The sequence below is a fragment of the Capronia epimyces genome (genome assembly GCF_000585565.1).
Source record: "Capronia epimyces CBS 606.96 chromosome Unknown aczIQ-supercont1.7, whole genome shotgun sequence".
Taxonomy (NCBI): Eukaryota; Fungi; Ascomycota; class Eurotiomycetes; order Chaetothyriales; family Herpotrichiellaceae; genus Capronia; species Capronia epimyces.
The window spans coordinates 53229-81078 of NW_006912910.1; the positions used below are offsets into that span (position 1 = coordinate 53229).

At 55.6% G+C, this 27850-nt stretch overlaps 10 protein-coding genes across 10 annotated transcripts; 6 read left to right on the forward strand and 4 right to left on the reverse strand.

Annotated features, from left to right (window-relative positions):
- Window positions 1–704: 704 nt before the first annotated feature.
- A1O3_07815 (uncharacterized protein) lies at window positions 705–2096 on the forward strand (the record flags this gene model as incomplete). The annotated part of the gene is made up of 2 exons (XM_007737920.1): window positions 705–1796; window positions 1860–2096. 2 exons carry the CDS (start codon window positions 705–707, stop codon window positions 2094–2096), a joined length of 1329 nt encoding a protein of 442 aa, XP_007736110.1.
- Window positions 2097–2526: 430 nt separating this feature from the next.
- A1O3_07816 (uncharacterized protein) lies at window positions 2527–3414 on the reverse strand (the record flags this gene model as incomplete). Its single annotated transcript, XM_007737921.1, has 2 exons — window positions 2527–3064; window positions 3137–3414. The coding sequence occupies 2 exons, from the start codon at window positions 3412–3414 to the stop codon at window positions 2527–2529; spliced, it is 816 nt and encodes a 271-aa protein (XP_007736111.1).
- Window positions 3415–4797: 1383 nt separating this feature from the next.
- Window positions 4798–5673, forward strand: A1O3_07817 (uncharacterized protein; the record flags this gene model as incomplete). The annotated part of the gene is made up of 1 exon (XM_007737922.1): window positions 4798–5673. One exon carries the CDS (start codon window positions 4798–4800, stop codon window positions 5671–5673), a length of 876 nt encoding a protein of 291 aa, XP_007736112.1.
- A 2305-nt stretch (window positions 5674–7978) lies between these two features.
- A1O3_07818 (serine/threonine protein kinase) lies at window positions 7979–9653 on the forward strand (the record flags this gene model as incomplete). Its single annotated transcript, XM_007737923.1, has 2 exons — window positions 7979–8932; window positions 8985–9653. The coding sequence occupies 2 exons, from the start codon at window positions 7979–7981 to the stop codon at window positions 9651–9653; spliced, it is 1623 nt and encodes a 540-aa protein (XP_007736113.1).
- Window positions 9654–10104: 451 nt separating this feature from the next.
- Window positions 10105–11903, reverse strand: A1O3_07819 (uncharacterized protein; the record flags this gene model as incomplete). The annotated part of the gene is made up of 4 exons (XM_007737924.1): window positions 10105–10990; window positions 11161–11231; window positions 11307–11480; window positions 11589–11903. 4 exons carry the CDS (start codon window positions 11901–11903, stop codon window positions 10105–10107), a joined length of 1446 nt encoding a protein of 481 aa, XP_007736114.1.
- A 1376-nt stretch (window positions 11904–13279) lies between these two features.
- A1O3_07820 (uncharacterized protein) lies at window positions 13280–15714 on the forward strand (the record flags this gene model as incomplete). Its single annotated transcript, XM_007737925.1, has 8 exons — window positions 13280–13436; window positions 13580–13654; window positions 13787–13844; window positions 13950–14105; window positions 14260–14397; window positions 14494–14541; window positions 14690–15338; window positions 15499–15714. 8 exons carry the CDS (start codon window positions 13280–13282, stop codon window positions 15712–15714), a joined length of 1497 nt encoding a protein of 498 aa, XP_007736115.1.
- Window positions 15715–16709: 995 nt separating this feature from the next.
- A1O3_07821 (uncharacterized protein) lies at window positions 16710–19013 on the reverse strand (the record flags this gene model as incomplete). The annotated part of the gene is made up of 4 exons (XM_007737926.1): window positions 16710–17207; window positions 17350–17671; window positions 17777–18845; window positions 18971–19013. 4 exons carry the CDS (start codon window positions 19011–19013, stop codon window positions 16710–16712), a joined length of 1932 nt encoding a protein of 643 aa, XP_007736116.1.
- Window positions 19014–19364: 351 nt separating this feature from the next.
- Window positions 19365–21276, reverse strand: A1O3_07822 (uncharacterized protein; the record flags this gene model as incomplete). The annotated part of the gene is made up of 7 exons (XM_007737927.1): window positions 19365–19565; window positions 19645–20046; window positions 20123–20492; window positions 20555–20713; window positions 20776–20900; window positions 20965–21058; window positions 21113–21276. The coding sequence occupies 7 exons, from the start codon at window positions 21274–21276 to the stop codon at window positions 19365–19367; spliced, it is 1515 nt and encodes a 504-aa protein (XP_007736117.1).
- Window positions 21277–22255: 979 nt separating this feature from the next.
- A1O3_07823 (uncharacterized protein) lies at window positions 22256–24026 on the forward strand (the record flags this gene model as incomplete). The annotated part of the gene is made up of 5 exons (XM_007737928.1): window positions 22256–22351; window positions 22438–22820; window positions 22961–23350; window positions 23441–23568; window positions 23788–24026. 5 exons carry the CDS (start codon window positions 22256–22258, stop codon window positions 24024–24026), a joined length of 1236 nt encoding a protein of 411 aa, XP_007736118.1.
- A 1672-nt stretch (window positions 24027–25698) lies between these two features.
- On the forward strand, window positions 25699–27183 carry A1O3_07824 (uncharacterized protein; the record flags this gene model as incomplete). Its single annotated transcript, XM_007737929.1, has 1 exon — window positions 25699–27183. The coding sequence occupies one exon, from the start codon at window positions 25699–25701 to the stop codon at window positions 27181–27183; it is 1485 nt and encodes a 494-aa protein (XP_007736119.1).
- Between the last annotated feature and the right edge of the window lie 667 nt (window positions 27184–27850).

Here is a 27850-nt window from a genome sequence, read left to right on the forward strand (position 1 = left end):
CTGAAAAGATTCGGGCTCCCACGGGGCTACGGGCCAGCCAGGTGTCTAAATTCCCCAAGATATCATATCTCCTGTACCTCGACCAGACCAGGGGCTCGCCATCCGACCAGTAGGCTGAATATGAATTAGCCCATTACGAAGACGATTTGGCTATTCGTCAATGGGAGAATTGTATCGTCGATAATCGATTGAGAGCCGAGCCTTTCACACGGACAAATCAATTCATATCTAGATTAGAGAATTGATAACACGAATTGTCTACAGGTGGGCCGAACTCAGCCAAAGTTAGCCGAGCTGCTTCGAGCCCATTCGAACTCAAGCGAGCTGGCACGGGCCCAAACGAACTGGAGCGGGCGGGCGGCCTCGCTGAAGACATCCAGACTCAGGACGTGAACAGGGCATCTCCGTCGATACCAAGCAGCCTAGGACAAGAGTTTGCCTCCCTAGAGACCCCATCTGGGGCCCAGGCTCCCCAGACAGGCTACGAAATCTCTCAACCGAAGACCTAAAGCTATTTATCATCTATTTGCAAGGCTTTGAGGCAGAGAAACCTGCATCCCAGTGTCATCTCTTGAAATTCCATGTGACCGACACTTGTCCTTGCCATTCACCGTCCACATCACGTTGATACCGCAGCGTTTCCCGACAACTCACACTCACCATCCTCCTCGAAGCATCTCACGCAGACTCTGTCATTCTACAGTATGCCTGGAATATTAGCAGCCCGGGAGTGGCCCGCCTGGCCCGAGTTCGTATCCCCCAAGGATGTACCAACATCTGCCGCCGACGAGGCTACGTTTCAGGCGACCAAGGCTGCCGTCATCCAGGAGTACGGCGAGAAGGCGTTGACGGAGAGCTGGATCCAAACCTGTGCCGAACTCGAGAAAGTGACGGCCGAGATTGTCGACAAGGATCGCGACATGATTTCCATCCTCAAGATGGAGGATATTGTCGCCGGGCGAGTGAGCGACGAAACCCGAGCCCGGATGAAGGAAACGGGGTGTTTTGTCGTGCAAAATGTCATTGATCCCGCCACTACCAACCAACTGTTTGCCGACCTCGATCGATTTACAGAGGTCAACAAAGGCCGGTACCGCTCGTGGCCGGAGGACAACCCGTCCATCTTCACCCTGTTCAACACCCCGACCCAGAATGCCGCTCGCACGCACCCCAACCAACTGCAGTTGATGAAATGGATCAACAACCTCTGGCACTGGTCGGAATCCAGCACTGACGTGAGTGCCGAGCCGCTCCTCTACGCCGACGCCGTGCGTAAGCGTCCGGCCGGTTCACCATTCCTCGGGCTGGGACCGCATATCGACGGTGGCAGCCTTTGTCGATGGGCAGACCCGGTCTACAAAAAGGCATACCATCCTGTTTTCGCCGGCAACCCTGAGGAAGTCGACGTCTATGACTTGGATGCCAGGAAAAACGTCAAGTTTGACCTGTTCCCCGGGAGGGCGCATACCAGCGTGTTCCGATCTTTCCAGGGCTGGACTGCTCTGACGCGGACGGCGCCCCGCGAAGGTACCATTCTCCTGTACCCCAATGTCAAGACGGTCATCGCCTATGTCCTGCTCCGACCGTTTTTCCAACCTCCCGAGGACCCATCCAAGGTCATGGATGCCAGTCAGTGGAAGTTCGACCCAAACCCAGACCAGGCCTTCTTTCCGGGCACCAAGACGTGGGAAAGTCAGCGCCTCAGTGCTCTGTCACACCCACACTTGCGACTGAAGGAGTGCCTGGTGGCGGTGCCGGAATTGCAACCCGGCGACACGGTTTGGTGGCACACCGATGTGAGTTTCGCAATGCTGATGATTCCTGTTGGAGATTGAACTGTGCTGATTGTCCCCTTGTAGGTATGTCACGCCGTGGATGCCGAGCATATTGGCAAGGACTATGCCAGCGTCGTCTATATTGCGGCAGTTCCCACCACCACTGCCAACAAGGAATATACGCAGCAACAGTACCTGCAAATGGCCGCCGGTCTGCCACCAAAGGATGGCGGCGAAATGGGCGTTGACGAGTCCAAGTTGGAGGGCTGGACGGGTTTCAGTGAGAACTCAGAGCTGGTCAAACGGCTGATGGGGTTCTGATCCTGCACCATAAGATCCTTGTAGCCGATGAGAATGAGAATCTTGATCAGATTCTTGCCCTCGTTCATGGATCCGTCCGAGTGCCATGAGCGCGTTGTTTGACTAGAGCGCCGGAGGCCACAGTTCACATGACCTGTACATAGTTTTGGTTTTCATTGCTTCATGTCGAACTGAACCCGGCCAAGAGTGTTCTCAAGTGCTTGACCGAATATTCCGCCACGTTGTTTCCTGCCATGACTTGTGCCAAAAGGTAGATGCACTTGGAAAGATCCAACATCAAGGCGATTGATTCGGTGGCATCGAATGTGTGCGACATTTCCGAGGCAATGATAAGGCCTACATTGTACAGGTGTAGTGTATAGGTCCTGGCAGGTCAGCTTCAGCTTCAGCTTCACCGTGGGGCATTTCGAAACAGGACAAGCCACTTCACTTACATGTATCGTCGCTGGTGGGCCGATAGATCAGAGGATTCGTAGACCGAGATGACCGATCGCGCCGATTGCAAACACAGTATGCGCTGGCTAAGACAAAGACTGGGTGACATGGTCCATGTCTTGTGGCAATGGTGGTTGATTTTGGCACGGAAAAGCAGAAAGGTGGTTTTGAGATCCTCACGCTGCCATCTGATCCACAGGTGTTTCGCTTCCAGGGCCCGTGTTTGAGGAGACTTGACGACGTTGTCTCGCAGATGAGCTGGGAGCCCGTCCATGAGGCTGGTCAATTCACTGTCGGCGCGATTGACCACGATTTCAAGGTCACTCGGGTTCGTCTGCACGGCGCGGTTGAATCGGTGAAACACAACCGCTATCTGGCATAGAGTGGTGGTATAAAGCCACGGGCTGATGTGGTGCGATGGCAGCTCGTCGGGGATATGGCCGCTTTCGAGCTCGTCGTCATCCATGGGGAGGGGTAAAAGCATGTCAAAATCTGCCTCGTGGATGTAGGGCCGGTTGGAGGAATGGCCAAGCCTACCAGAGCAGGATGGTGAGTGGACTCGACGATTGCATACCGAGCTCGCAGCAAGCAAGGACTCGACTTACCACTCGTTAATCACAAACACCCACCACAACCGCCGTGCGACTTCGGACTCGATCAGCGATCGCGTGCCGGTGCCGGTGCCGGTGCGTGCAAACGGCATCCCGAGGTTGTTCGCAATCCGGATCCCGATTGCCAGCAGGCGAGGTCGAAACACAATGTCCCCGGCCGCGTGGCAGCACATCTGGAGGATTCCAATCGCTTGCACATGCATCATGTTACTGTCTCTCATGTAGTTGGCCAGGTCGAGACAGAACAGGGACGCGCTGTACCAGTTACACATGAGCCAGGGCCGATCGCCTGTGCACCAGCAGTCAGTACTTCCGGTGGTGAAAATTCGCCCATTGGATTCGGGCTCGAGTCTCACCTGATGGCAAATTGACGTGTTTCTCGTCTATGGTCAACAGCGCCACCTGGTCGCCCCGTCAGTCTTCAGTACTCCAAGCTTAGACAGAAGGAAAGAAGCCCTTGGTCCGCCCATGGAGACGTACGGCCAACGTAGCGAAATAGATCGCCAACCACGACGGGTCATATTGAGACAAAGCTCCCCCCCGATTCATATGATTCCAAAATCGGTCGTGGGCCGCTTCGAATTCGCGATAGTACAATGAGCAGTGTATCCAAGAGTTCCAAAACTTGTCGTGCTCGATGAGTTCAGCGCTTTGCGCCTGACTGGGTACAACGACATCATCCCAGCTGCGAATCATTTGAACGATTTTCTGGGGAGTCGACATGGCCACTAATTTCTCCGGGTCATTGAGGATGTTGTTCAGAGAAGGCGTGGGGGAAGTCCTCGCCGGTTCCTGTTCCCGCATCAACGGTGAGGATGAATATTCCTCGACCGTTGCTGGTGTCTGTGTCTGGGGCAAATGTCGGTGCTGGTGCTCCCCCTGGCTAGCAGGAGCATACGTGATCGAGTGCTGGCTCTGGCCCGGGCTCTGGCTCTCATCATCCACCCTGCAAAGAGGTACATGTCAATTCTAGTTGCGACCTTCAGTGACGCTGAGCTTGGCTGCAAGAGCAAGACATAGGACATGAACGGACGGCTGGGCTGACATACACGGTCTCGACGCCACGAACAAGCACAACTTCGCGGCTGCATCTTGACGCCAGTCCCCGTGTTTTGCAGGGCTTGCAAGGGATCACCTTGTCGCATTTGATTCTGCGCGAATGACACTCTTTGCAGCTCCGAGGAGCCCGCTGCGTTCGGCGCATGGAAGTGGATGTGGACGCTGCGGCCTAAGACATTCAATAAGAATGGCCGAGAAATGCGCCTACAGTACCTTACCTGGCCTGGTGCCTAATCTGGTGCCTGGTCTGATACACCGGGGAAGAGGACGAGAAGATAAAGAGAAAGATACGGGGATGGAGACGGAGACGGATCGGGAACCGCTGCGGTGCTGGTGGTGGTGACCGTTTCCGTCCCAATCGTTATCGCGCGGGCCGAACACCACACCAGGATTTACATAAGTCCCTGGGCCTCCTGAGCCCAAGCCCAAGCCCAAGCCCACGTCGACTCGAACACTCTCCTCACACTCACGCCAGTGGCAGACGACAGATATAACCAACGCCTATAACCCCTATTACCACTATAGCCATCCACTACACTGTTCCCGCTCGACACCCACCACCCACCCTCCCTTTCTCTCTCTGCTGGGTTGCTGTCATGGCCTCCCCGACCCCGACTGTTGGCCAATGGGCACTGAAGATACCTTATGCTCATGACAACTTCCTTCAGACGTACGATGTCTATCTCGTTGACCAGCCGGCTGTACCGTCCTCAACCGTTGAGCCGGCGGAGAAAATCTGGTTCATCTATATTCACGGTGGTTTCTTCCGCGATGTACTAGTCGACTCCGCCTCGCTCCATCCAGCTGTATCGCTCCTCACAGCTACAGCGGCAGCGGACTCATCGGTGCAGAAGAACATTGCTGGGTTCGCCTCACTCAACTACCGTTTGTCCCCCTCGGCCAAGGTCCCGCAAGATCCTTCGACCCCAGCCTTTGACCTGCGTGCTGCGGTGTGGCCGCAACATCTGGATGATGTATGTGCCGGCATTCGCCATTTGCAGGCGGCATTCTCGTTCGGCGCCAACTACATCCTGGCGGGCCACAGCGTCGGTGCCACGGTTGCTCTCTTGGCCGCGATCAAGGGCAAGCAGTCACACGGCATCATACCCCCCAAGGCTGTACTCGGACTAAGTGGCATCTATGATTTCCCCCTGCTCCATGAATCTCATCCAGAGTATGAGGCCCTCACGTTTAACGCGATGAAGAGGGGCGAGGAAGTGGCCGCCAGCCCAGCCATATATGATGTGCAGACCTACAAGGAAGCTGGAGTGTCTCAAGTCTTGTTGGCACACTCCAAGGACGACGGACTAGTGCCGTGGAACCAGGTGGAGGCAATGGAGACGGTGTTAGTACCTGGTGGTGAGGGCTATGTGCGTGTGCTCGAGCTCTTTGGCAAGCATAACCAGATTTGGGCCGACGGAACAGAGCTCTCTCGGGCTGTTACTGCTGCTGTAGAGTCCTTGGTTGCGTAGGAATATATGCATCAGCAAGCACAAGTTGCCAAACACCAACCATGTCACCTTGTCACCGATACCCTTCTATATATCCAGGGATATCCAGAGTTCCAGGCGAGTGGCATCGACGGTTTGCTGCTAGCAGATCAGAAAGAGAGCATATAACACCTAGACCATTGACGAACACCATCAATAAAATGAGGGCTGAAGGTTCTCCTTAGGCAGGCCCTCTGACTCATGGTAAGTAATCAGGCTCAGGACAAGTAGGAGCTGGGCTGTGGAAATATACAGCAGAAAGAGTCGGCCAAGACGGAACAAGTGACAATTAGCCATAGCGGATATGTTTATATTGCTTCTTTCAAGCCCTGCGCAATGTATGGGACAATGATACTGTGAACATGTGGACTCGAGGACACAAGATCATATTAATATCGTCAATATTGTTTGCTGTCTGACGGAACAGGGCGAGTGAGGGACTAATGTACACCTGATAAGAACGAGTCCTCCATCTTGCATTGGTTGAACCTGCAACATCCTTACATCTTTGCAGCGGGTAAACAACAATAACCGAGGAGCCTTGATGCACAAGGCTGTAGGAACGTCACTAGCCACGGCCAAACCAGCTGGCCCCAATCAGTGAGTGGATGCCAACTGTCTCGATGAAAGCGGAAGTGTGCCTCGAGCCTCAGCTTTCGGGCGGGAATTACTGAGCCAGCTCGTCAGAGAGGAAGAGCGCAGCGGCTGGACCACAGAATGCGAATGAGAAATGACAACCCCGAAAGCCCGAAGTGGATGGAACTTGGGTGAAGCTCGGATTTCGTGTCATGGCCTCAGACGTCTTAAGGTGTGATGGCTATCTCCAAAGAGAGATTTGAAATGCCCTTCAACACAGATGAGCGTGGCCATGTCTGCATATCAGCAGAGTAGCGACCAGAGCCTCTGAGCCAGAGACAGTTTGAGGGCGTCGAACTAGTCCAGCTTTGGTGGATTCTCGGTCGGACGCTTATCCTTCTGGTTTCTAAACGGCAGACGCTTCTTTGAGATATGTATGGATGTTGGTAGATCGGTGAGGCTCGCCAGCGTACACAGAAACCGGATGCGTTAACCTGGTGACGCATCGAGCTGGTCACAATGGCAATCGCCGCGAGCCAGCATCGACCGTCATAGGCCGATGCACACCCTGTACAAATTTTGCATCACGAATTTGCATCGTGTAGCAAGGCCCGGTGCCATTGTGCAATTGGGAGGTCTGTCAACTCCATGCCGAGTCTGATAGAGAAGTTCTTGAGTGATAGAAGTACGATCAAATGATCAGCACAAGCATCAATCGGATCAAGGCGGCCTTCCCAAGCGACTGAGGGAGCGGAATCGATGGCCTGGTTTTGCTCGCGATCTCGTTATCATCGAATGCCTCTCGACGTTAGGCTTGGTGATCCGCCCCCCTGTGTTCTTCCGCATACATCTCTTTGTCTTCTTTGTGTCATCGGCGCCATCATGTCTGGACTTCCCTGTTCGAGGGACGTGATGCCAGGATGCAGGAACAGGAGGAGGTGAAGGAGTAGGACTCAGTGATTTGGGTGATTCGGAGGGAAGATTACGCCAATAGTTTCTGAAGTAGGCACGCTGGGGGCTGAGTTGTTCATCGGGCGTGACACTGCGGTGCGGCGAAGACGCGGTGTGCTCCAAGGATGAGTCACGCTCGAAGTCGGTGACAGATTGGGACTGCTGTCTTGTGTCGATGATGTTGGCTATCTGATGAAGCTTCGCGGTGGCATGGTAGAGTCGTTGATCGGTCAGTAGGTCGTTGAGTTTTTGGCGGATGGCATCGAACTTGTCCTCTGGATGAGAGAGGAGAAGATGGTGCTGGGGGAGGAGATAGGTCTGCGACATGGTCTAGCTACCCGTTCATTGTGCGTTCAATAGATCATGGGAGCATTGCGGTGAGAGAAAGTGGTGGTGATGATGGTGGCGTGGAAGAGTTGAGTGTTGCTGATGGGTGAAGCCAGCGCCCACTCGGAGAAGTTGCCTTTGCGAGAGGGTTGTTCGGCAAAGTTGCCTAACCTTGTGTCAATGCTAACGCCCAACCTCAGTGGTGGACACACGGCATACTCTACATACTCTCGACTCGACTCTCGACCTCATTTCCCACAAATTGTACCTGTTCATATTCATATTCTTAACTTGAAACTGAGAGTGTTGGCGTTCCATCTCGAGGCCTTTGCTCTGGCTGGAGCCAAATCATGTATATCTGGCTTTGATACCCAACGATGGCGTGACAACCCCCCAAGTCCCTAGGCTCCCGCCTGAGCCTGAGCCACCGAAAATGGCCGGGCGATCCGATGAACAAGATACACAGCGCTTGTCAGAGTATGAAAGGCTGCAGGCTGCTCATCTCGCTGTCTCTGCATCCCCCGTGGACCCTGGATTCGATGAGTTTGCGAGGCTCGTGCCCTGCAATCCGGCCGCACGGCTCGCTTTTCATGACCTCGCCCTCGAATTGACGAAGACCAAAGACCTAGCACACTACCAGAAGTTTATGCATGTCTCTAGCCACGTCCCGACAGGTGACCTCTCGGCCAAAAAGTCTCTGCTTCGGCGCGAGGATACAGACTCTGACTTTTCCGACTCTTCGATGGACCAGGCTGGACCGACGACCCAGTACACCGGCCACTTTCGATTCAGTCTCTCGTGCCTACCGACAGACTTCAGACGTGGTTGGGTGGTTGGGGCTGGGCGCCGCGACCAGCCGGACCTGGGGGTGGATTTCCGCATTACCATGAATGGAGCCCGCGATTACGTGAGAGGAAGACACGTACAGTTTCTTCACAATCGAGAATTCGGCACCTTTTTATTCAAGGCGATTTCAACCCGACTGCATACATCTCTCAATGGCATGGTGGTGGACAAAGAAGGGTGTCTGGTTTCGCATCCATCACAGAATATTGGTATAGGAAACTTGACTTATAATCTTGAGTTCGCGCAGGACGACGCAGTGAAGGCGCGCTATATACGAGGCTTACATGATCTCATGCGAGAGAATCCTCGGTTCCAACGGTATCCCATGTCATCATTCGACCCAACACCTGCAGCAAATCAATACATCATCGACCGTTATCTGATTCAGGCCCCTCAGGCGGCTGGCGCATACGGTGTCGTGTCAGCCGCTGCCCACTTGACGACGGGCAACGTGTATGCGGTGAAACGTTTGACCAGGACGGACCATAACCGCAACAGTATCCGCCATGAGGTTGAAATCATGGAAGTGGTCGGGAATCACGTAAGACGTCCGCGACGTTTTAATCTTACGGTTCTTTGCTAACCCATTCCAGCCCCACGTCTGTTCGCTAGTCGATACAGACTTTGGGAAGGCAGATCGCCGCAGTCTCAGGACCAGCCGTGTGGACACTGTTCATTTGATTCTCACCCCCTTAGCAACCCGGACGCTTGAAGCATTTGTTGGTGGGCTCGAAGCGAGACCGCTCTGTCTCAAAGCATTGCATCATGTTGCGCAGGGTCTTCGCCACATCCACGCCATGGGCATCATCCACCGTGATGTGAAACCAAGCAACTTGCTCATCGCGGAGCCGTTTCGTGTCGTGGTGGCAGACTTTGGCCACTCTACCCACGAGAAGGCGTCACGCAATCACAAGATGGGAACGATCTGGTACTTGGCGCCAGAGATTGTTGAATTGAAGACCAGCAGCCATGCCAAAGGCCACTGGTCGCCCGCATCTGATGTTTTTGCATATGGTCTTGTTGGGTATGAGCTGATTCACGGTGAGATTCGGCGGGCTGGCGGCTTTATCAACAACACGGTGTTGGATCGTCTCCTCACCATGGTCAATGGGTCGCAAGAACCCATTGATACCCTGCTCCAAGCATCGCTCTCACGTGATCCAGATCAGAGGCCAAGCATGAGCGATATTTGCCTGGAGAGCTTCTGGGGGGAAGCTGAGACGACGACTAACGATTCGAAGAGGAAGCCTCCCCTAGAGTGATTGGCTCCAACATTTATGTGTGTCTCGTGGTGTCCCTTCATCCCCACGATAGTCAGCTCCAGAAGAACCAGCATCCGCATGTACCAGCAGAGGCAGGAAACAGCAAACAGTGTGCTTAGACCGGATTCCGGGAGCGATCAGATCATCTGGAGTTCCAGAACAGCAGCAAGTACTTTATCTCCCGATATTGCCTGGAATTGGTATTCAAGCCTCCACTGGCTGTTCTGAGGTAAGTGCGGGCGAAGAATCAAGAGAGAGATGTTATGTTCCTGATTCGACAAAGAATAGCATCTCGGACGATCAGGTCAGGCATCTATTCTCAGCCAACCTATACCTATATACGTGCTATGTTGTCTCTGCCGCTCCTGGGCGAAAACAATTGGCGCATTCAATATTTCAGCCTGGTTCAACTTTTTCGTCCTTTTCCTCTTACGCGATGCCGTCAATCTGTCTACTGCCCATCGTACACATCATAGCGGTAGGAGGCCCCGACATGGTCATCTCTCAAGTGCTTTTGACCTTGGCCGTACACCCGCTCTCTCATGGTACCACTTTCGCCAGGCGGGGAGTAGATGCCCCGTTTTCTGAGCTCGGGGACCAGCAACTCGACGACGTCCTCAAACGAGCCCGGGACCACGACATAGGCGATGTTGAAGCCGTCCAGATCGGCTATCTTCACCCAGTCTTCCAGGACATCGGCGACCTGAGAGGGCGAGCCGATGGGGACGGGACCGTTGGCGCCAATAGAGATCAAGCGGCCAATGTTGCGCGGAGTCCATTTGGGCACGTCGTCGCCGCGATAAGCCAAGGTCTCGAGGGCGGAATGGACGCGGGCGTCGACAGTGACGTCGTCGGGCTTGATTTCCTGGTCCAGGTCGAACTTGCTGAGGTCGATGCCGGTGCCGCCGGAGAAAAAGGCCAAGCCGGCCTCATGGTTGGCGTAGCGGAGAGCTTCCTGGTACTTCTCCTTAGCCTCCTCCTCGGTGTGGCCGAGGACGGGAGTCATGGTGGCAAAGATCTTGACGGAGCGGGGATCCCGTCCTGCCTCTGCCACAGCCTCGCGGATCTTTTTGACCCGGCCGGCCAGAAGGTGTGGCGACGGGCCGGCGACGAAGATGGCCTCTGCGTGGGTGGCGCCGAAAGCTACTCCCGCTGCCGACGTGCCCGCTTGGAAGAGAAAGGGCGTCCGCTGCGGGGACGGATCCGTGATATGCGGGCCATCCACGGTGAAGCGCTTGCCATGGTGATGGACGGGCTTGATGCGGTTGAAATCCGCGTAGATGCCAGCTTCGCGGTCTTCCTTGAGGGCGTCGTCTGCCCAGCTTCCTTCCCAGAGCCTACACGAACAGCGGCGCAGAGCATTGTCAGCAAAGGAACAGGAACTGCAACTGCAACTGCAACTGCAACTGCAACTGCAACTGCAACTGCAACTGCAACTGCAACTGCAATGGCAATGGCAATGACAAGGGTAGGGAGCAAAACGGAATCAATTCAATGGTTGACTGACTTGTAGAGGACTCGAAGATATTCGTCTGCAATCTGATATCGCTCGTCATGCTCGACCAACGGCAGCCCGACCTGTGCAGGTTGTCAGTGGTCAGCAGGGATGGCGGATGACATTGAGGTGAGTGGTTTGTTTCATGGAGTACCTACAGCTTTAGCAGCCGAAGCCTTCCACGACGTGACAATGTTCCAGCCAAAGCGACCACCGGTCAAGTGGTCGAGGGTCGAGAAGCGCTTGGCTACGATATAAGGTGCCTCATAGGATGTCGAGGTCGTGATGGCAAACCCCAGATTTTTGGTCGCGGCCGCCATGGCGCTGACGGGCTACAGTGTAGCCAGCCGGGTTAGCCACCGTCCCAGGCACAAAGGACATACATGCAAAGTACATGCTACGGACAGGACGGGTGGCACAGGCACAGGCACTCAGCATACGATGACTGGATCCCCCATGGGGTACTGGGCCCCCGTCCGGACGGCCGGCTCGGACGAGCCCTTGTAAGTATCGTAGACACCATATGTGTCGGCCAGGAAGAGCGCATTGAAGTCGCCTCGCTCCAGCAGCCGGGCTAGATCGGTCCAATAGGAAAGATCCCTGCGCTTGTCGGCAGAGCGATCGCCGGCACGCCGCCACTGTCCAAACGACTGGTGGCCGACCGTGAACATGTCGAAGGCGTTGAGGAAAATGCGCCGTTTCTGGCTGCTCTGCCCGTCGGCGGCGGCGGCGGCGGCGGTGCTGACTTGCGCCATGACTGTCAACGAGGAAGAGGAAGGCTTTTGTTTTGTATCCCAGGGTCAGGGTCAGGGTTAGGGTCCGGGGGATGCAGAGGGCGGTGACAAAGAAGGCGATCCTATCTACATAGACGGAGACAGGTATCAGGTATCAGGTATGGGGACTAGGGACAGGGGTTTCACAGGCGATGAACCTTCTCTGTTCTCACTTACATACTGATTATTATCCAGATTTTCTTTTCTTTTCGGCATCCCTGATTCTGCAAAGGGTCGGTTTGCGTGGTGCTCTGGGTTCCTGGTCACGGCATGTGACCATGCTAGCACGCCATCCACCACGGAGCCAACGTGAGAAAGAGATGTGATGGCGATATGTTTGCGGAGTGCGGTCCGTCAGTCTGCCAGCTCAACATGCCCGCATCTTTAGCCGCGGACTGGAGCGTCATGGGCTCTACAAGGACAGACCGGTACAGACTACTGGTGCTAACTGATGTGCAGTATAACACACTAATATGGCAAGGCGGACCCACAGTTGACCTCGAACATGGCTTTAGCCCTATTGCGATATCTGTTTATAGGCTCAGGAAGGATTGGTTGGCTCGGGCCTGAACCTGGTTGGCAGCGGCAGCGGGGCTGAGATGACAACAACGAGGCTGCTCTGGCGTGATCCGGAGACTGGCTCTGCCTCCTATCCTAGTCCCAGTCCCAGTACCAGTACCGTGCGCAACTTCCCCCGCTGACGATGTATAGAAGCACGATATGGGATGGACGCGACACCAAGGCAGATCCGACAGCTTTGTCGGGCTCGACCCCGACAATCACAGGGGGTGTGGCCCGACAGTTGTTGCCCCAACTCGACCAGGCGCCGCGGACCTCTCTTCAAGGGAGGGCAGCTCCTAGTCTAGTGCCTACCTACCTACCTACTACCTCGACACGATCGTCGACAACATTGACAAGGCTCGGGAGACGCGCAGCACAATATAACGTTGTCTGCGTACCAGATAACGTGATTGACTGGCCTCTCGCCTCGCGCTTCGCTTGCTCGCCTCACCCCTGGAGACCTGTGAGTTGTCGCTATCGCTGTCGCTGTCGCTTTCACAGCCATAGAGCCGGTTTGAACGCACGTCATCCTGGCCGCCGTCCAGGTCTATCCGCTCATGGGTGTAGTGTTTATGAACCTGGGCGGGCCGGGGTCTCCTTACTGTATGTTCAAATACTCCCTTCAAGCGCCGAATGTCCACTTTCTGATCTCTGATCCTCCTTCATGGCATTGATTTGATTTGCATTTTTCCACCGCGACTACAATTGAGTCCAGTGCGAGCCAACTCAATCACAATTGCCCCCTTTGACAGTACCTACCAAGCATTACCATCACCATCACGATCGGTTTTGCTAGCATGGCCAAGTTCTTCTCCCGTCTTGGCGAGGTGGTGAGATGGTATCCTGCCGACATGCCGCCTGCCGAGCGCAAGCTTTTGAGTAAGCTTGACTGGCTCGTCTTGTCCTATGCTTGTCTGGCCTTCTTTACCAAGTACCTGGACGTGTCTGCTCTGAGTAAGCTATGCTGTCTTGTTTTATCCTATTCTGTCCTGTCCTGTCCTGTCCTGTCCTGCTGTCATAGGGATCCGCTCGCTCCCTCCCTGACCGAGGATATGAATATGTCCAAGACTAACTGTTGATTCCCTCCCTCTAAATAGCAAATGCCTATGTTTCGGGCATGAAAGAAGACCTCAACCTCCACGGCAACCGACTGAATTACATCAATGCCGCATGTACGTGTCCCTGCCCCTGTCGCTGTGGACTCACTGAATAGGGATCCCAATCCCAATCCCAATCCCAATCCAACAAACTGCCCAAGCAGTGCAGTGTAGCTGAGCTGACTCGTTCCTGTTGATTGGATCCAGACGAAGTGGGATACGTTGTGTTCCAGATCCCCAGCAATCTAGTCATCACCAAATTCCCGTAAGTGTGGTGTCGACCTGTCCTCTGTCAACGCCCAGACAGTACGCATTGCGGGTTTGGGTTGAACCGAACAAGGTTGCTAATCAGTCATGTACGATACCACAGAGCGCAGTACTATCTGCCCGCGGCCGAGGTCTTCTGGGGTCTTTTCACGCTAGGCACGGCCTTTGTCAAGACATACAACCAACTCGTGGTGATGCGCTTCTTTGTCGGCCTGAGCGCAACTTCATGCTATGTCGGACTAGTCCACATCATCAATAGGTGAGTGAGTAGCAGCAGAGCTTGATCTGATCTTGATCTTATCGATATCGATACTGGCCGAGAGAAAACTCCAAGGCTCTTTTCTCTCTCACACACATTTTGAGCTTGACTGGGTGGACTGTACTGACGTTGTCTTCTACCTACCACACCACAGCTGGTATCGGAAAAGAGAACTGGCTCGCAGAAACGCGCTGTTCTGGATCTCCAACCCTCTAGGACAGATGTTCGCCGGATACCTTCAATCTGCGGCGTATACGAACCTGTCCAACGTCGGAGGTCTCCAGGGATGGAGGTAGGTAGCCTATGACCCATGACTCTCCCGATCCTGCGTATAAATCTTGCGCTTGCAGGGAAGAGAAGACCTGAGGCTCAGCTGACACATTCATAGGTGGCTTTTTATCATCTGCACTGTCATCACCATCCCGACCGCGTTCATGTAAGTGATAATAGTCTGACCGGAAGTCCTCCTGCCTGACTGGGCCAATCCTTCCACTGCCTAGAGTCTAGTCTGGGACGGAACTTGCTTGTTGGACTCGGACTTTCTAACTAATCTAAATTTGAATCTGAATCTGATCTGTTGCCAGTGGCTTCATCTTCTTCCCCGACGTGCCCGAGCGGACCAAGTCACGGTGGCTGACGGAGGAGGAAAAGACGTTGGCGCGCACGCGGCTGGCAGAAGAGGGGTTCCAGCCGTCGACGGGACTCGGCTGGGGCGTGTTCCTGCGGGTGGTGGGCAACTGGCGCTACTGGTCGTTTGTCGGTCTGCTGCTGCTGTTCTGCAACATGGCGTACGCGAGCGGCACGCCGTTCCTGCTGTGGCTCAGCTCGCAGCCGGACAAGTACTCGGTGCCGCTGGTCAACAACATCGGCACAATCACGCACGCGGTCGCGGTGGTGTCGGCCCTCAGCACCGCCTACTACACCGACCTGCGCGGCCGGCGCTGGGAGCCCATGGTGCTGTCCGGCGTGCTGTGCGTCTTCAGCAATCTGGTGCTGGCCGTGTGGGCGGTGCCGGACGGCCTCAAGTTCTTCGCCTACATCGCCAACGGCTGGGCCCAGGGCTCCATCGCCGTCATCATCGCCTGGACCGCTGAGAACCTGGCCGACGACCTGGAGGTGCGTGCCGTCACCTTGGCCTCGTACAATGCCTTTGGCGAGGTCACGGGGCTCGTCGTCCCGTTGGTGGCCTGGCAGGTCTCTCATGCCCCGACCTTCCGGGGCGGTTTCATCTGGGTGAGTTTGTGTGATCCTTGTGCCTCTACATTGTCGAATTTGTTTTTCTTCGGGGTCCGATATCCATCTCCATGGGGAAGGGATGGGGGAAAGGACATGAGGAAGGTGAAGAGGAATAGGAAGAGGAAAAAGCATATCGCTGACTTCTGTTCCAACATAGGCGACCGTCATCAGTGTTCTTTTCCTGCTCGTCATCGGCCAGATCTGCTGGTCGCTACGACGAGACGAGAGGAGACGGGGCTTGCTCAAGCCCAAGCCGCAAGGCGCGCCCGAGGAGCTTGGGATCGTCGAAGAGGTGGAAAGGGAGCTGGATGGTTCGGCCATGCCCATCCCGGACGAGAAGACCGCGCACACCGAGACGACGGTGAAGGTATAGGTGGAGGTCGATGTAGAGGGTACTTATGCTGAGGTCTACAGAAAGCATACACCACTGCACCAGACCAGACCAGATTGTAACGGTATTGGAGGGACCTCAGACGGCCCGTAGTACTGTACATACTGTACATACTGTATACCAAGTACAGTGTAGATAGTATAGTATACTATAGTATCCAGCGCCAGTAGCAATCAACACCTGAGATCCTCAGATCCTGCTCTCCGATGATCCATGTACGGTAATTGATCGCGCCAACAGACACTCTCACTCTTGACAGGAGCCGAGTTACGGTGACTGTTGAATTCAGTTGCATGGCAAGGTACAGGTACGGATAGACGAGACACCACTGTGCGTACGACCTAAAACCCTGCTTGCTGGCTGCGCTGGACCTAATTCCTCCTTGTTCGAAGCCAGTACTCCTGCTTATACTCCCACTCACACCGATACTGCTTCTGCTTCTGCTTCTGCTGCTTCTGTTGCCGTTTCTGTTGCTGTTGCTGTTGCTAGTGCTCCTTATCAAAGGCGACAGGACCGGCCAGTGCCGCTCGTACGAGTATCTCCTGCCCCCTTCCGTGCATGCAGCCTTCAAGGAAGCCGCGCCTCAGTAAGCGAGAGCCTGCAGGGCATGTCTCGACAATGCCTAGCCGCCTATCACCCTGGACGGATAATGGTTTGTCCACCACATCATGAAGGAACATGTCGCAGCTGTTCTGGGGTGAGCTTGACGTGGCGTCGTGTCCCGGTAAGTGTTTTCCCATCACGTTCCTAGCTCATGTTCATTAAACAGGAGGACACATAAACCGCCCCTTGTCGGGGGGGGATGCCACCGGCTCATGGCTGAACCCACACCATCCCATCCATTCCTGTACACTTGGATAGTCATAGACCTCTTTCCGACCCTTTTTCTCGATAGATGGATTGAAATTCTGGATACTTCCCGTATTCTTGATTGGTAGATAGGCTAGATAGTTCCCTATTCTCGATAGAAAGACAGGCTAGATACCGTGGCTGTGGCTGTTGCTGTTGCTGAGAGTGAGACTGACGTCCAAGGCCTCCTGCTCGTGTGGCGGTGAGTCGAGAAGGAGAGCGCCGGGAGATGTGGACATGTCCTGCAGCAAATGGGTGGGGATCCCCAGGCTACCGACAAGAGCATGAGCGCGGCGCACCTGGGAGGAAATCCAGTCTTTGTGGATGGGGTCCCGCGTGCGAAGCATGGCCACGGTCAGCGGCCAGGCGAAGCGGTACACCATGAGAGGATTTTCGCCGAGGGATTTGTAGGCAATGCCCAGCAGATCGGTCAGGGTAGTGTCCAGCCAGGAGGGGAACTCGGGTTCGTGACTGTTTCCGTGTTCGGGCTTTTTGCTGCTGCTCAGGCAGGAAAACAAGACGCGCACGGCGTAGTACTCAAGCGCCGAGTGGTAGACGGTCCACATGACGCGGCGGCCGCCTGAGTGGGTGGCGATCCGGGCCATGGTGATGACATCGGCAAAGACCTGGAATCAGAAGCACCACAGAGAGAGATTAGCTGAGTTCCATTCATCCATGGTTTTGTATAGCAGGTAAAGAGCTGATGACAATATCACGGATGGGACAGTAAGTGCTGTCGAGTGTTATAGGGTGTACTAGGTTACACACCTGACCCGCGGTCTCGATCTTCTGCCAAAGCAGGTCGAGGTCGCGCTGATCGACAGCGGCGTTGGTGGACGTGATCCCCAAGCTCCAGAGTTCGATCTTGAGTTTTTCGCACGCCTGCAGCAAGCTCAGTGGCCGGTAGTTCTCGAGGTCGTCCAGGAGCTGCTCAGGGGGGTAGTTGGCGCCCCAGATGCGTGGGAGACAGGTGCGCGCTTCTTGGAACAGTCGATCTTGGTGCAGGTGCGAATCCGCCCGGAGCGACAAGAGATCTTGCGTCAGCTCGCCGCCGCGCAGGTTGCCCAGGGCGAGACTGGTATCGACCAGGCTGCATAGGGTTGGGTTAGCGTCAGGCAGGAACGAAAATGGATTGGATTTTATTCCTTCTAGGGACGGGGTCGAGGGCAGGGGAATGGGACAGGACAGAACGAACGAGATAAAGTATAGAAGTTGCTGGGATGCCGGGGGCAGACCCGGTTTGCCTCCACCTCCAGTCGTCCGCAAATTTTGCGAGACGAAGCTCCGGATGCCGCGGAGGTGGACGTGAGAGGCCTGCACGAGCTCGGGGTCGTAGGTGCCAAACCACAGGATCAGGAACCACATGGCAAACAGGGCGTCCAGGTCCTGGTCGGTCCGGTCGGGCTGTGATGCGCGGTCCAGCAGGCGAGACAGATCTCCCAGCGCGAGGCGGTAGTGGCCGGTGGCCAGACTCTTCTTCTGGCGTGCGGCGGCCTGGACTTGGTCGGGGTCTCGCCCTTGGCCTTGGTCGGTGGCCGAGATATATCGGCATCGCAGCTCCATGGAGGCCAGGGCGATGAAGGCCCGCATGACACCTTTTTCGTGGCTGGCGATACGCGAGTGGATGTACGAGAGCATGCTCCAGGCCCAGGGCTTGCCGATGGCCTGCACCATGAACGAGTTCGGAATATACTGGAAGCATTCGCGGTCTTGAGCACCCAGCATCAATGAATTCGACAGCGGGATGTGGGTGGTCGACAGCGCGGGCCGCAGGAGGTGGAGGTTGGAGCTGGCGTTGTAGAGCATACTCAGGCCCAGCTGCTGCTGTCGTGCGCTCGGGGTACATGTAGGGTTCAGGTCGGGGAACGGAAAAGGCGTGTCCATGGCCGTGTCAGTGGCGGTGGCTTGGTCTTGGTCTTGGTCTTGGTCTCGCCAGGGTTCGAACATGAGCATGTCCATCCCCGGCCCCGGCCCCGGCCGAGACGGCGGTTCTGGCTCACTACGAACCGCCAGCGGCGGCAGCGACAGAGAGGCATCGTCGGTAGCCGAGGCGGAGGCAGCGATAGCAGCAGTGTCAGAGGCAGAGGTAGAGGCAGAGGACGAAGACAGACTGGCTTCCTCCGGGGGAGCAGGACGCAGCAGTCGCCGCCGACGCGGCTTGGCCGGCTTGTCCCACTCGCATTTGATGCCGGCTCGTTCACAGCGGGTGCACAACGGTCTTCGTTCGTCACACTTGATTTTGCGCGTCCGGCACGTCGTGCAGCCTACATGACAGTCAGGTGGCACCGGGCGAGTGGCAGGGACAGAGGAGGAGGAGGAGGAGGAGGGGAGAAGAGAGGCGGCAGGAGGAGGAGGGTGGACAGGATACGGCGGGGAGGGGATCGCTTACCGACTTTCGATCGTGGGCCGTGTCGACCAAAGCGAGGGATCATCCTGAACCTGTCTTTGCCGAGCTGCAGATGAGATGTTGCATGGCTACGTGAGGTACAGATGAGACACAGCTACTCGGTCCGACACGAGAGTAGAGAACTGTAGGTCTCTGATACATATTGCTCTTCCTCTGTCTTATCTTGCTTCTTAGTCATTGCCTGCGATAAGCACATACAGAGGTGTCACGTGACTACTGGCTTAGGGTTAGGGTTAGGGTTACACAGTGCTGCAGTGTACCAATCTAGGAGTTCCATCTATCGACCCTCCGTCGGTATCTTTTTCTGTTTATACATCCCATCTGCACAGGCTAGACATGGACAAGCCCGTCTCAGATCGAGGTCGAGGTCTGACTCTTACAGCACGTATCTGAAGCTGTGCAGTTGCCGGTCGGTCTTGTTCGACAGCTCATCCTCCAACTCTTCCGCAGAAGTCAATGACTGGGGCTTCCCATACAGTCTGTCCCGCCGTCGGTTCTCCCAAATGTAGTAGAACAACAGGGCCACCAGGAAGACCACGCCGATCGCGAGGCCCGACACAGAGGCGATGAGTCCAGTCTGTTCGAGTGTTAGTGTCCGTCGCATGGTCCCAGACTTTGGCAAACACTAGCACCACCACCTGGAAGCTGAGACGTACCTGGTACTTGGGCTCTTGGCTGGCATAGAAGAACTGTGGTCCAATGATGTTGCCCACGCAATAGGCAATAAACAGCGTGGCGCTAATGACGGACCGTTTGGTGAAGCCTCCCACATTGGAGCTGATCAAGGACAGCGAGATGGGGATGTTGGTGGCAAACGCCGAACCCAGGCACAGACCGGCCATGCGGGTGGCCTTGCCCTCACACGTGTACACCATGATCAGACCCACCATGGAGCTCAAGGTGTTGAAGATCATCAGGATGATGCGGGATGAGGGCAGTAAACTGGCCAGGCCCGACGTCAGGACCAAGAAGACCAACTGGGCCGCCCCCAGGGGCATCTGGATGAGCAGAGCTTTGATGTCGGAGAAGCCGAACCCGGCAATGACAATGGCACTGAACTGCATCGGGGGCCGGGGAGTTAGCACAGGGCTCCCTAGCAGGCTTTCGGTTGGGGTGAGCAATGGAGATACATACGCTGGTCAGACCGCCATTGGCAATGTTCACAGCCGCGGTGTAGAGAAAGAGACCCCAGGTTTGCGGATCGAGGATGGCGTCCCACACCTGGGCCATGACGAACTTGTCACTGTCGAGGACCCCCGTTTTGTTGGTCAACGTTCGATTGACCGCCACTTGTCGGTCGGGCTCTTTGAGGAAGACCGCCTTTGCTGGCGAGTCGGGAAGAAACAGAAAGAGAACAAAGGCATAGCCGGCCGTAACGGCTCCGAGGATGATAAAGAGCAGCCGCCACTTCTCCAGCGAGGAGGTGGTGATGTGTCCGATCCCGTAGGCGACGAGCCCACCGAACATGTTGGCGATCGAGTTGCCGACAAACCAGGCGCCTTGACTGCAACACGCGTCAGTATGGACAATGCATTTTACGCCATCCATCAGGGGAACGGCTCTTACCGGATGGGCTGCTCCTTGCGCGTGTAGAACATGCCGGTGATCAAGGCGAATCCGGGCGCCAGGGCGGCCTCTCCAACCCCCAGGAAGAACCTCGCCGTCACCAAACCAGCAAAGTTTTGGCAGGCTGCGTGGCACATGAGGATGATACCCCACAGGAGACTGTCGAGCTGTTAGCATGTCTCTCTCCGTACTCTCTGAGAACCGGGCGCGCATTCACGTACACCATGACCGAAAGATACTTGCCCGTGGGAAAGTAGACAATCAGGTAAGAACTCGGCCAACTCCAGGCTAGGTATCCAAAGTAAAAGACCGCGGAGCACCACGAGTATTCGGAGCCATGCAGGTGCTGGCAACGGCGACCGTTAGCTTGGATGGACGAGCAAGAATCTCAACACACTCAAGACACTCACAATGTCCTTGCGAAGTCCAAGAAGCGTGGACTGGCTGAGAGCCAACTTGTCCATGAACTGCAACATATAGCAGATGCCCATCAGGGGAATGATGCTGATGGGGTTGGTCAGCGCCGGACGTGACTGTCAAGGGGAGAGGTTACCGTACCAGTAGTCGATGCGACGGAGCACTCTCTTTTCCGTCCTGGCATCAACCGGGGTGGTGTCCAACACCTCGCCCAGCTGCATGTCCACGCTCTTGGGTTCGACCGAGCCGCCCTTGATGTCGTTGTAGGGGGGAGCGGGCGCCGAGACGGAGTTGTGTGAGCCCATCTTGGGTGTCTTCTTGGGTGTCTGGGTTCGGGTTCGGAGTCGGAGTCTGGGCTTCAGTGAGGCTGCGGCTGAGGCTGAGGCTGCGGCTGAGGCTGAGGCTGCGGCAGCGGGGCGTTGGCGGTGGAGGATCAAGGATTTAGAATCTCAACGCTGCTCAGCATGCCAGGCTGGAGAATGTGCGAGATGCGATGCGTATAAGTAAGTAACAGAGGAAAAAGGAATACGCAGGCATCGACTCGACGTTGGCCAGAGACACTCCCTTATCTGCCATAGTGATCATATCTCGCGTTGTCATGTCTTTGATACAGTATCTGTTGATATCTCGGCGTTGATAAAGGCATTCAGGTGGCGACGTGGTCTCAGCTGGCAGTGGACTTGATACTCGAGATAGGATTTTACCCAGCTAGGTACAGTGGACAAGTCTTTAGTCAGTATGTACAGCAGTAGGAAGTCGGCAAATCTGGAGTGGAGGGGCGAGGCTAAGGCTTAGGGGCACCTAGCGGGAACTTAGGGGTGCCTATTGATGCCTATTGGTGCCGATAGGTGCCTAGAGCATGCCTGGGCTGTGCTGGTTGGTGCCTGCGGCTGCCCGCCCATGGCAATTGTCCACTATCTCGGCAAATCTCTCGACGTTGAGTGGCTGCGTCGGCAAAGCGGGCGCGGTATCCGATAGTGTCGATATCTCGATATTGCATGCGCCGCCTCGCCTGTCGCGTATCGAAGACTCCCCCACAACCTCATCCACCACCCACAGCCACAACCACTCGTCGAGTGAGCGAACATCCGTGCCGAAGCATCCCTGATACCTGACACATACTGTGCACATCTGGCTGGGCGGCTGGGCGGCGGCCAGCACACGGCACACACGGCGTCACGGAGCAAGAGAAGAAAGCTACATGTACTTAAGAAATGGCCAACTTGCTGGTCCCCGTGTCCGCCATGTCCTTGGCCAAACGAAAGTCCAGAGCACGTCCTGACCATGATTTCCAAAATCCCCATCACCAACGAGGTCCAAGAGCTGGTCGACACCTTGATCGCGAAGCTGGACCAGGACCTGTGGAAAGTCAACCATGAGGTACGTGCTACAGAGTACAGACTACGTGCTGCCATCCACCTCGATTTTTCCCAAGGCTGACACTATTCTGTCCTGTCTCTGTCTAGATCTGGAGCAACCCCGAAATCGGTTTCAAGGAATACAAAGCCCACGACATCATCTGTGACTTCCTCGAGGCCCAGGGCTTCAGCGTCACTCGGCATGCCTATGGGGTCGAGACTGCCTTCGAGGCGCGCACTGGCGAGGGTGGCCGGCTGATCAACTTCAACGCCGAATACGACGCACTGCCCAACATCGGCCACGCCTGTGGCCACAACCTGATCGCCACCAGCAGCTTGGCCGCCTTCCTCGCGCTGTCATTCGCCCTCAAGCACTTTGGCCTCCCGGGACGGACGCAGCTGTTGGGGACTCCGGCCGAGGAAAGCGGCGGCGGCAAGGTCGAGCTGCTCGAGGCTGGCGCCTATACCGGCGTAGATGTGTCACTGATGGGGTATGTTGCTGTTCCACGATTGTCCCCGACGCTTCTAACCCAGCTGTAGCTGGGGGGTGGAATTGATTTTAATTGAATTAACTCGACTCGACTCGACTCGACTCCAATCAATCACTCACTAACATGTGTCCCATCTGCAGACATGGAGGGCCGCGCAAGATGGCCACTCTCCCCGAATGCGATGGCATCGGTGGAGTGCGCATGGTGGCGCGAGAACAGTTGTTTGTCGAGTTTACAGGCAAGAACGCCCATGCCGGCGGCAATCCGTGGGACGGGGTCAATGCCCTGGACGCCTTCGTGGCCGCGTACAACAACATCTCGATGCTGCGGCAGCAGACCAACGACACGGACCGCATCCATGTCGCCGTGCTCGAGGCCCCCAAGGCCGCCAACATCATCCCCGCCAAGGTGCGGGCCATGTTCACCACCCGCAGCCAGACCTTGAAGTCGTTGAGAGCCTTGACTGCCCGGGTCACGAAATGCATCGAGGCCGGCGCCCTGGCGAGCGGCTGCACCGTGGATATTACAAAGTAGGCTCGAGCTGTCCCCGTTCATTTCCATGGCTATGCCGACCTTGGCTTCTCACCACATTTGCTAACGGTGAATGCGCTCCTACACAGGGAAGCACACTACGCAGACCTTGTGTTGAACGACCCTCTCTGCGAGCGATACAAAACCCACGGCAGTGCCTACGGGCAAAAGATACTGGCCACCATTCCCGACTGGATGACCGGATCCTCCGACATTGGTATGTAATTTACTCCCTAATCTCTGACCTCTGATCCCTAATGTTGTCATCATCCTTGCCCCCTCCTTGGTCCTTCCCCCTTGCTTCTCCTCCTTGCTCCTTGCTCCTTGGTCTTTGCTCCTTGCTTCCTGCTCCTTGCTCCTGCTCCATACTCCTACTCCTTGACCCAACAAGATCTGGAGGGAAGAAAAAGCTGACCGAGCCGAATTCTCTCCACAGGCAATGTCACGTACGCAGTGCCAACGCTTCACTCCATGTTTTCTATTCCGTGCCCAGCGGGCTCCTACCCGCATCATCCGTCATTTACGAGTGCGGCAGGAACGCCCGAGGCGCACCAGTCGGCCTTGACCACGGGCAAAGTCCTGGCATTGTTGGGCTGGGACGCAGCGACGGATGATGAGTTTTACAACCAAGTGAAATCCAACTGGGACAAGAGCGTTGCAGAAGCCACAGCCTGAGATGGTTGTGGTTTGGGTTAGGGAGACCCAAGTCTTGGTGTTTTTGGTCCGGACAGGGTTTGCCCAAGTATATACTTATGAGTGACTGAGTGACTGAGTGATTGATGGCCCAGCCTAGCCTTTGAACTTTCTTTTCTCATATAACAGCAACATGATGATGAAGTCGTAAATCATCCCATGTCTTTTGATCTTGATCTCGATGCGCAATGACAACGTAAATGAATGGTGATTGGATTCGATATTTTCGATATTGATTTCAGAATTCTGATTTCTGTCCCCTAAGCAAGCATGACTGACTCTCACGGTGTATATGCATATACATACGCATACTATACCAGGTAGATGGATACCAGGCGTTGTTTGTGTTCAATGCGCTCGATTGACGCTCTAGACTCTGGCTACGACAATGGCATCTATATCTGCGCATGCATGATATGATGATAGATGGTACTGTACATCTATTTCCATATCAGCCATCAGCCATTAGATATTAGATATCAGATATCAGACACAGACAGTGGACGACGAGGTCTGGGCTCGGCTAGACGCGAGCCTTGGACTCAGCACCTGTGGCCTGTGTATCTAAGGTACTTAGTATGTACTGTAGCCGGTAGCCGGGAACCGGTAGCCGGTAGCCGGAGCCGCCACCAGATAGATTAAGTAGATACCTACCTATACCCAATGCAGATCCCAGATAGAGAGATAGGCGCCCGTAGCCTTTGGCCGACCATATCAATACCATAGGTACATACTGTATGTACCTACCTACCTACCTACCTACCTACCTACCTATCTATAGGTAATACTAGTAGATGATAGGCTGTACTGATACTCCGTCCTTGGGGTGAAGTACAGTAGAGTACAGTACACTAGGTATATATGACACTATACGGAGTATACTCTGTACGGATACATACAGTATCAACAGTACTCCGTACGTACCCTGCAGGTCCTCAGGCTCATGCTCAGGGACAGGGATAGGGACAGGGACAGAATCTACGCCCAAGGCCCATACTCCGTACTGACTATACAGAGTACAGGTAGGTATGTATGTGACTTATCTTTCTTTGCCGAGCCAGCCAATCTCCAAGCCTCGCCTAAGAACATCGAATAAGATAACATCTTGACCCCTGGCCAAAGCCTCGCCTCGCCTCCCATCAATCAATTGTTTCATTTGAACAAATAATCGACCAGACCAGACCAGACCAGACCGGCGATCGATGTCGATATCGATATCGATATCAATATCGACGCGGCAACGTCTGGGGCTTTGGAGTGCCGATATTGGTGGGTACCTGTACTCCGTACTCCGGCACAGATACAGAAGAAACCCTAAGGACTTCTATCCGCGCGGCCAGGTCTGGTCCCGGCTCTGGTCCACTGTGCAATTGCAATTGCAATCGCAATCGTACTCACATCGGCAGTGCGGTGCAGTGTAAGCAGAACAACACAACTCGATGAATAAATTCCGTCCGGGAAGAATGGAGCAGGGAAAGGTAGGTACAGAGTACAAGTACAAAGACACTCTGACTCCGACTCAGGCTGTTTACCACTAGTACTTCTCCTGCATCTTCTGGCACCTCTGTTTCACTGTCACTGTCACCTTCACCTTCACCTTCTCCTTCTCCTTCCCTTTCAGCTTACCACTTACCTGTCCTGCATTTCGCCCACCATGTCCCTCGTCATCATCGGTGGCGGCGTCATCGGCCTCTCGATTGCCTACTACACGAGCCTGGCCCAGCCGGGCCGCCGCATCATCATCATCGACTCGGAGGAGCGTCTGCTTGAATCCGCCTCGGGCTTCTCGGGTGGATATATTGTGCGGGACTGGTTCTCTCCCGCCGTCCTGGCCCTCGCCGAACTGTCGTTCCGTCTCCACCGGGATCTGGCCGACGCAAATGACGGACGCCGTCAATGGGGATACAGTGAGAGCGTGGCCTTCAGCCTCGTGGTCGAGCAGAGCACTGGTGCCGGTTCCGACGGGGAGACAAAGACTGTCCGTGGAGAAGACTGGCTTCTACACGGCACCAGTCGAGCAGAGGTGGCCAAGCAATACGCGGCCATCCCGGCCGTTGAGAGCCAGAAGCAGGATCAGGCCCGACAAGCCAGGAAGCAGGACGACCTGCTCAGGTTGGACGGCTCGCCAGTCTGGGCCAATGTGCCAGAGAGCGGCCACCTGGAGAGGATTTCCAGTCCGTCCGGCTGTGCCCAGGTCGAGCCACGCGAACTGTGTGAGTGGCTGTTGCAGCAGTGCCAGGCCCACGGGGTGCAGATCCTCCTGGGAACCGAGGTTAGAGGCCTGGTTCGAGACGGCAGGGGGCAGGTCGTTGGAGTGGAAGCCGAACGAAGAGAGAGACACCCACAGGGAGGATCGGGGAGATCGAGGAGAAAGACCGGCCAAATAGGAGAGAAGTTGTTCGTCCCAGCCAGAGACATTGTCGTCTCCGCCGGCTGCTGGACCCCGAGCGTCTACCACACCCTCGTGGGAAGCCCGATCCCCATCGGCATCAGGCCGCTTCCGGGCTACAGCATCGTGGTTCGATGTCCGCGCTACCACCGGCCCATCATGTGGCTGCACGACCAAGGCCAGGAGATCGAAGCCTGCCATTCCATCTTTTGCCCGCCCACCTCCGGCTGGACATATTCGCCGGAAGCCATGGCGCGCATGACCCGGGCAGGAATCCCCGAAATCTACGTGGCCGGCTTGAACAGCGAGCAAACCCCGCTGCCGCGCCTGGCCAGCCACAGTAGGCGGCTCATGGACCCGTCCAAGATGCGCGACTTGAAGCGGACGGCTGTTGCCCTCACCGGTCGTCGCCCCCAGACTGGGACAGATGCAGTTGGCACTGTAAGCCCCGAAGACGACTTGGAGGTGGTCAGAGAGGCGTTGTGCTTTCGTCCCGTGTCGGAGAGTGGCATCCCCATCATCTCCCGCGTCGCCGAGGTCGAGACAAGCGGTGGTGGAGGTCTGTATGTCGCCAGTGGTCATGGCCCTTGGGGCATTACCTTGTCGTTGGGCACGGGCATGGTGGTGTCTCAGCTGTTGCGGGGGATCGCTCCCAGTGTTTCGGTTGATGCATTCGCTCTCGGGCCGCCAGCCATGAAGCCTAAGCCATCGACTCTGCGGCCAGACGATCCTGTTCCGGCCAAGTTGTAGCCTAGGATTGGTTATCTGGTTGGATATAGTGGCCTCTAATCACATGCACACACGTACACACACACACACAGAGAGAGAGAGAGAGAGAGAGACAGAGAGAGAGAGAGATGTACAGAGAGATAGCAAGGGTAGACAGAGTGCAAAAGCATTTTTCCATTATCTTTGGAATATTCCCAAATGTGGTGAGCAGACGGTGCTGGCGTGTCGGTGTGATCCACCTGATATGTACGATCCCTCCCTCTGCCCCCACACGATGCTGACGGGCAGTGTGGCGGATGGACAGGTAAAGGGCATGGGCATGGGCAAGGAGGGATTCTGAAACCTAGGCGCATTGGTCACAGCAGCCAGCGACAGCGCCAGCACCAGCACCGACACCAGCACACTAGCACAAGATGTCGACATGCTTCCCCCAAAAGACGTCAGATTCCGGATGTACTGTTCTGTGTGTGTCTGGATGTACCATCGCAATGCCGGATCGCCGTCGCGGCATTCACATTCCTGTATAGGTGTAGCCCGGTGATGCAGGATCCGGCAGGACTAGTACGGTATGTACGGATCCTAAGGATCCATCTGTCAGGGCGGATCAGGGTCGGAGTCTAATGCGACGTCCTCTGGGATGCAAATGGCTGCGGCTTGCTCCCTAGAAGGCTGCTAAGAGTTGGGCGAC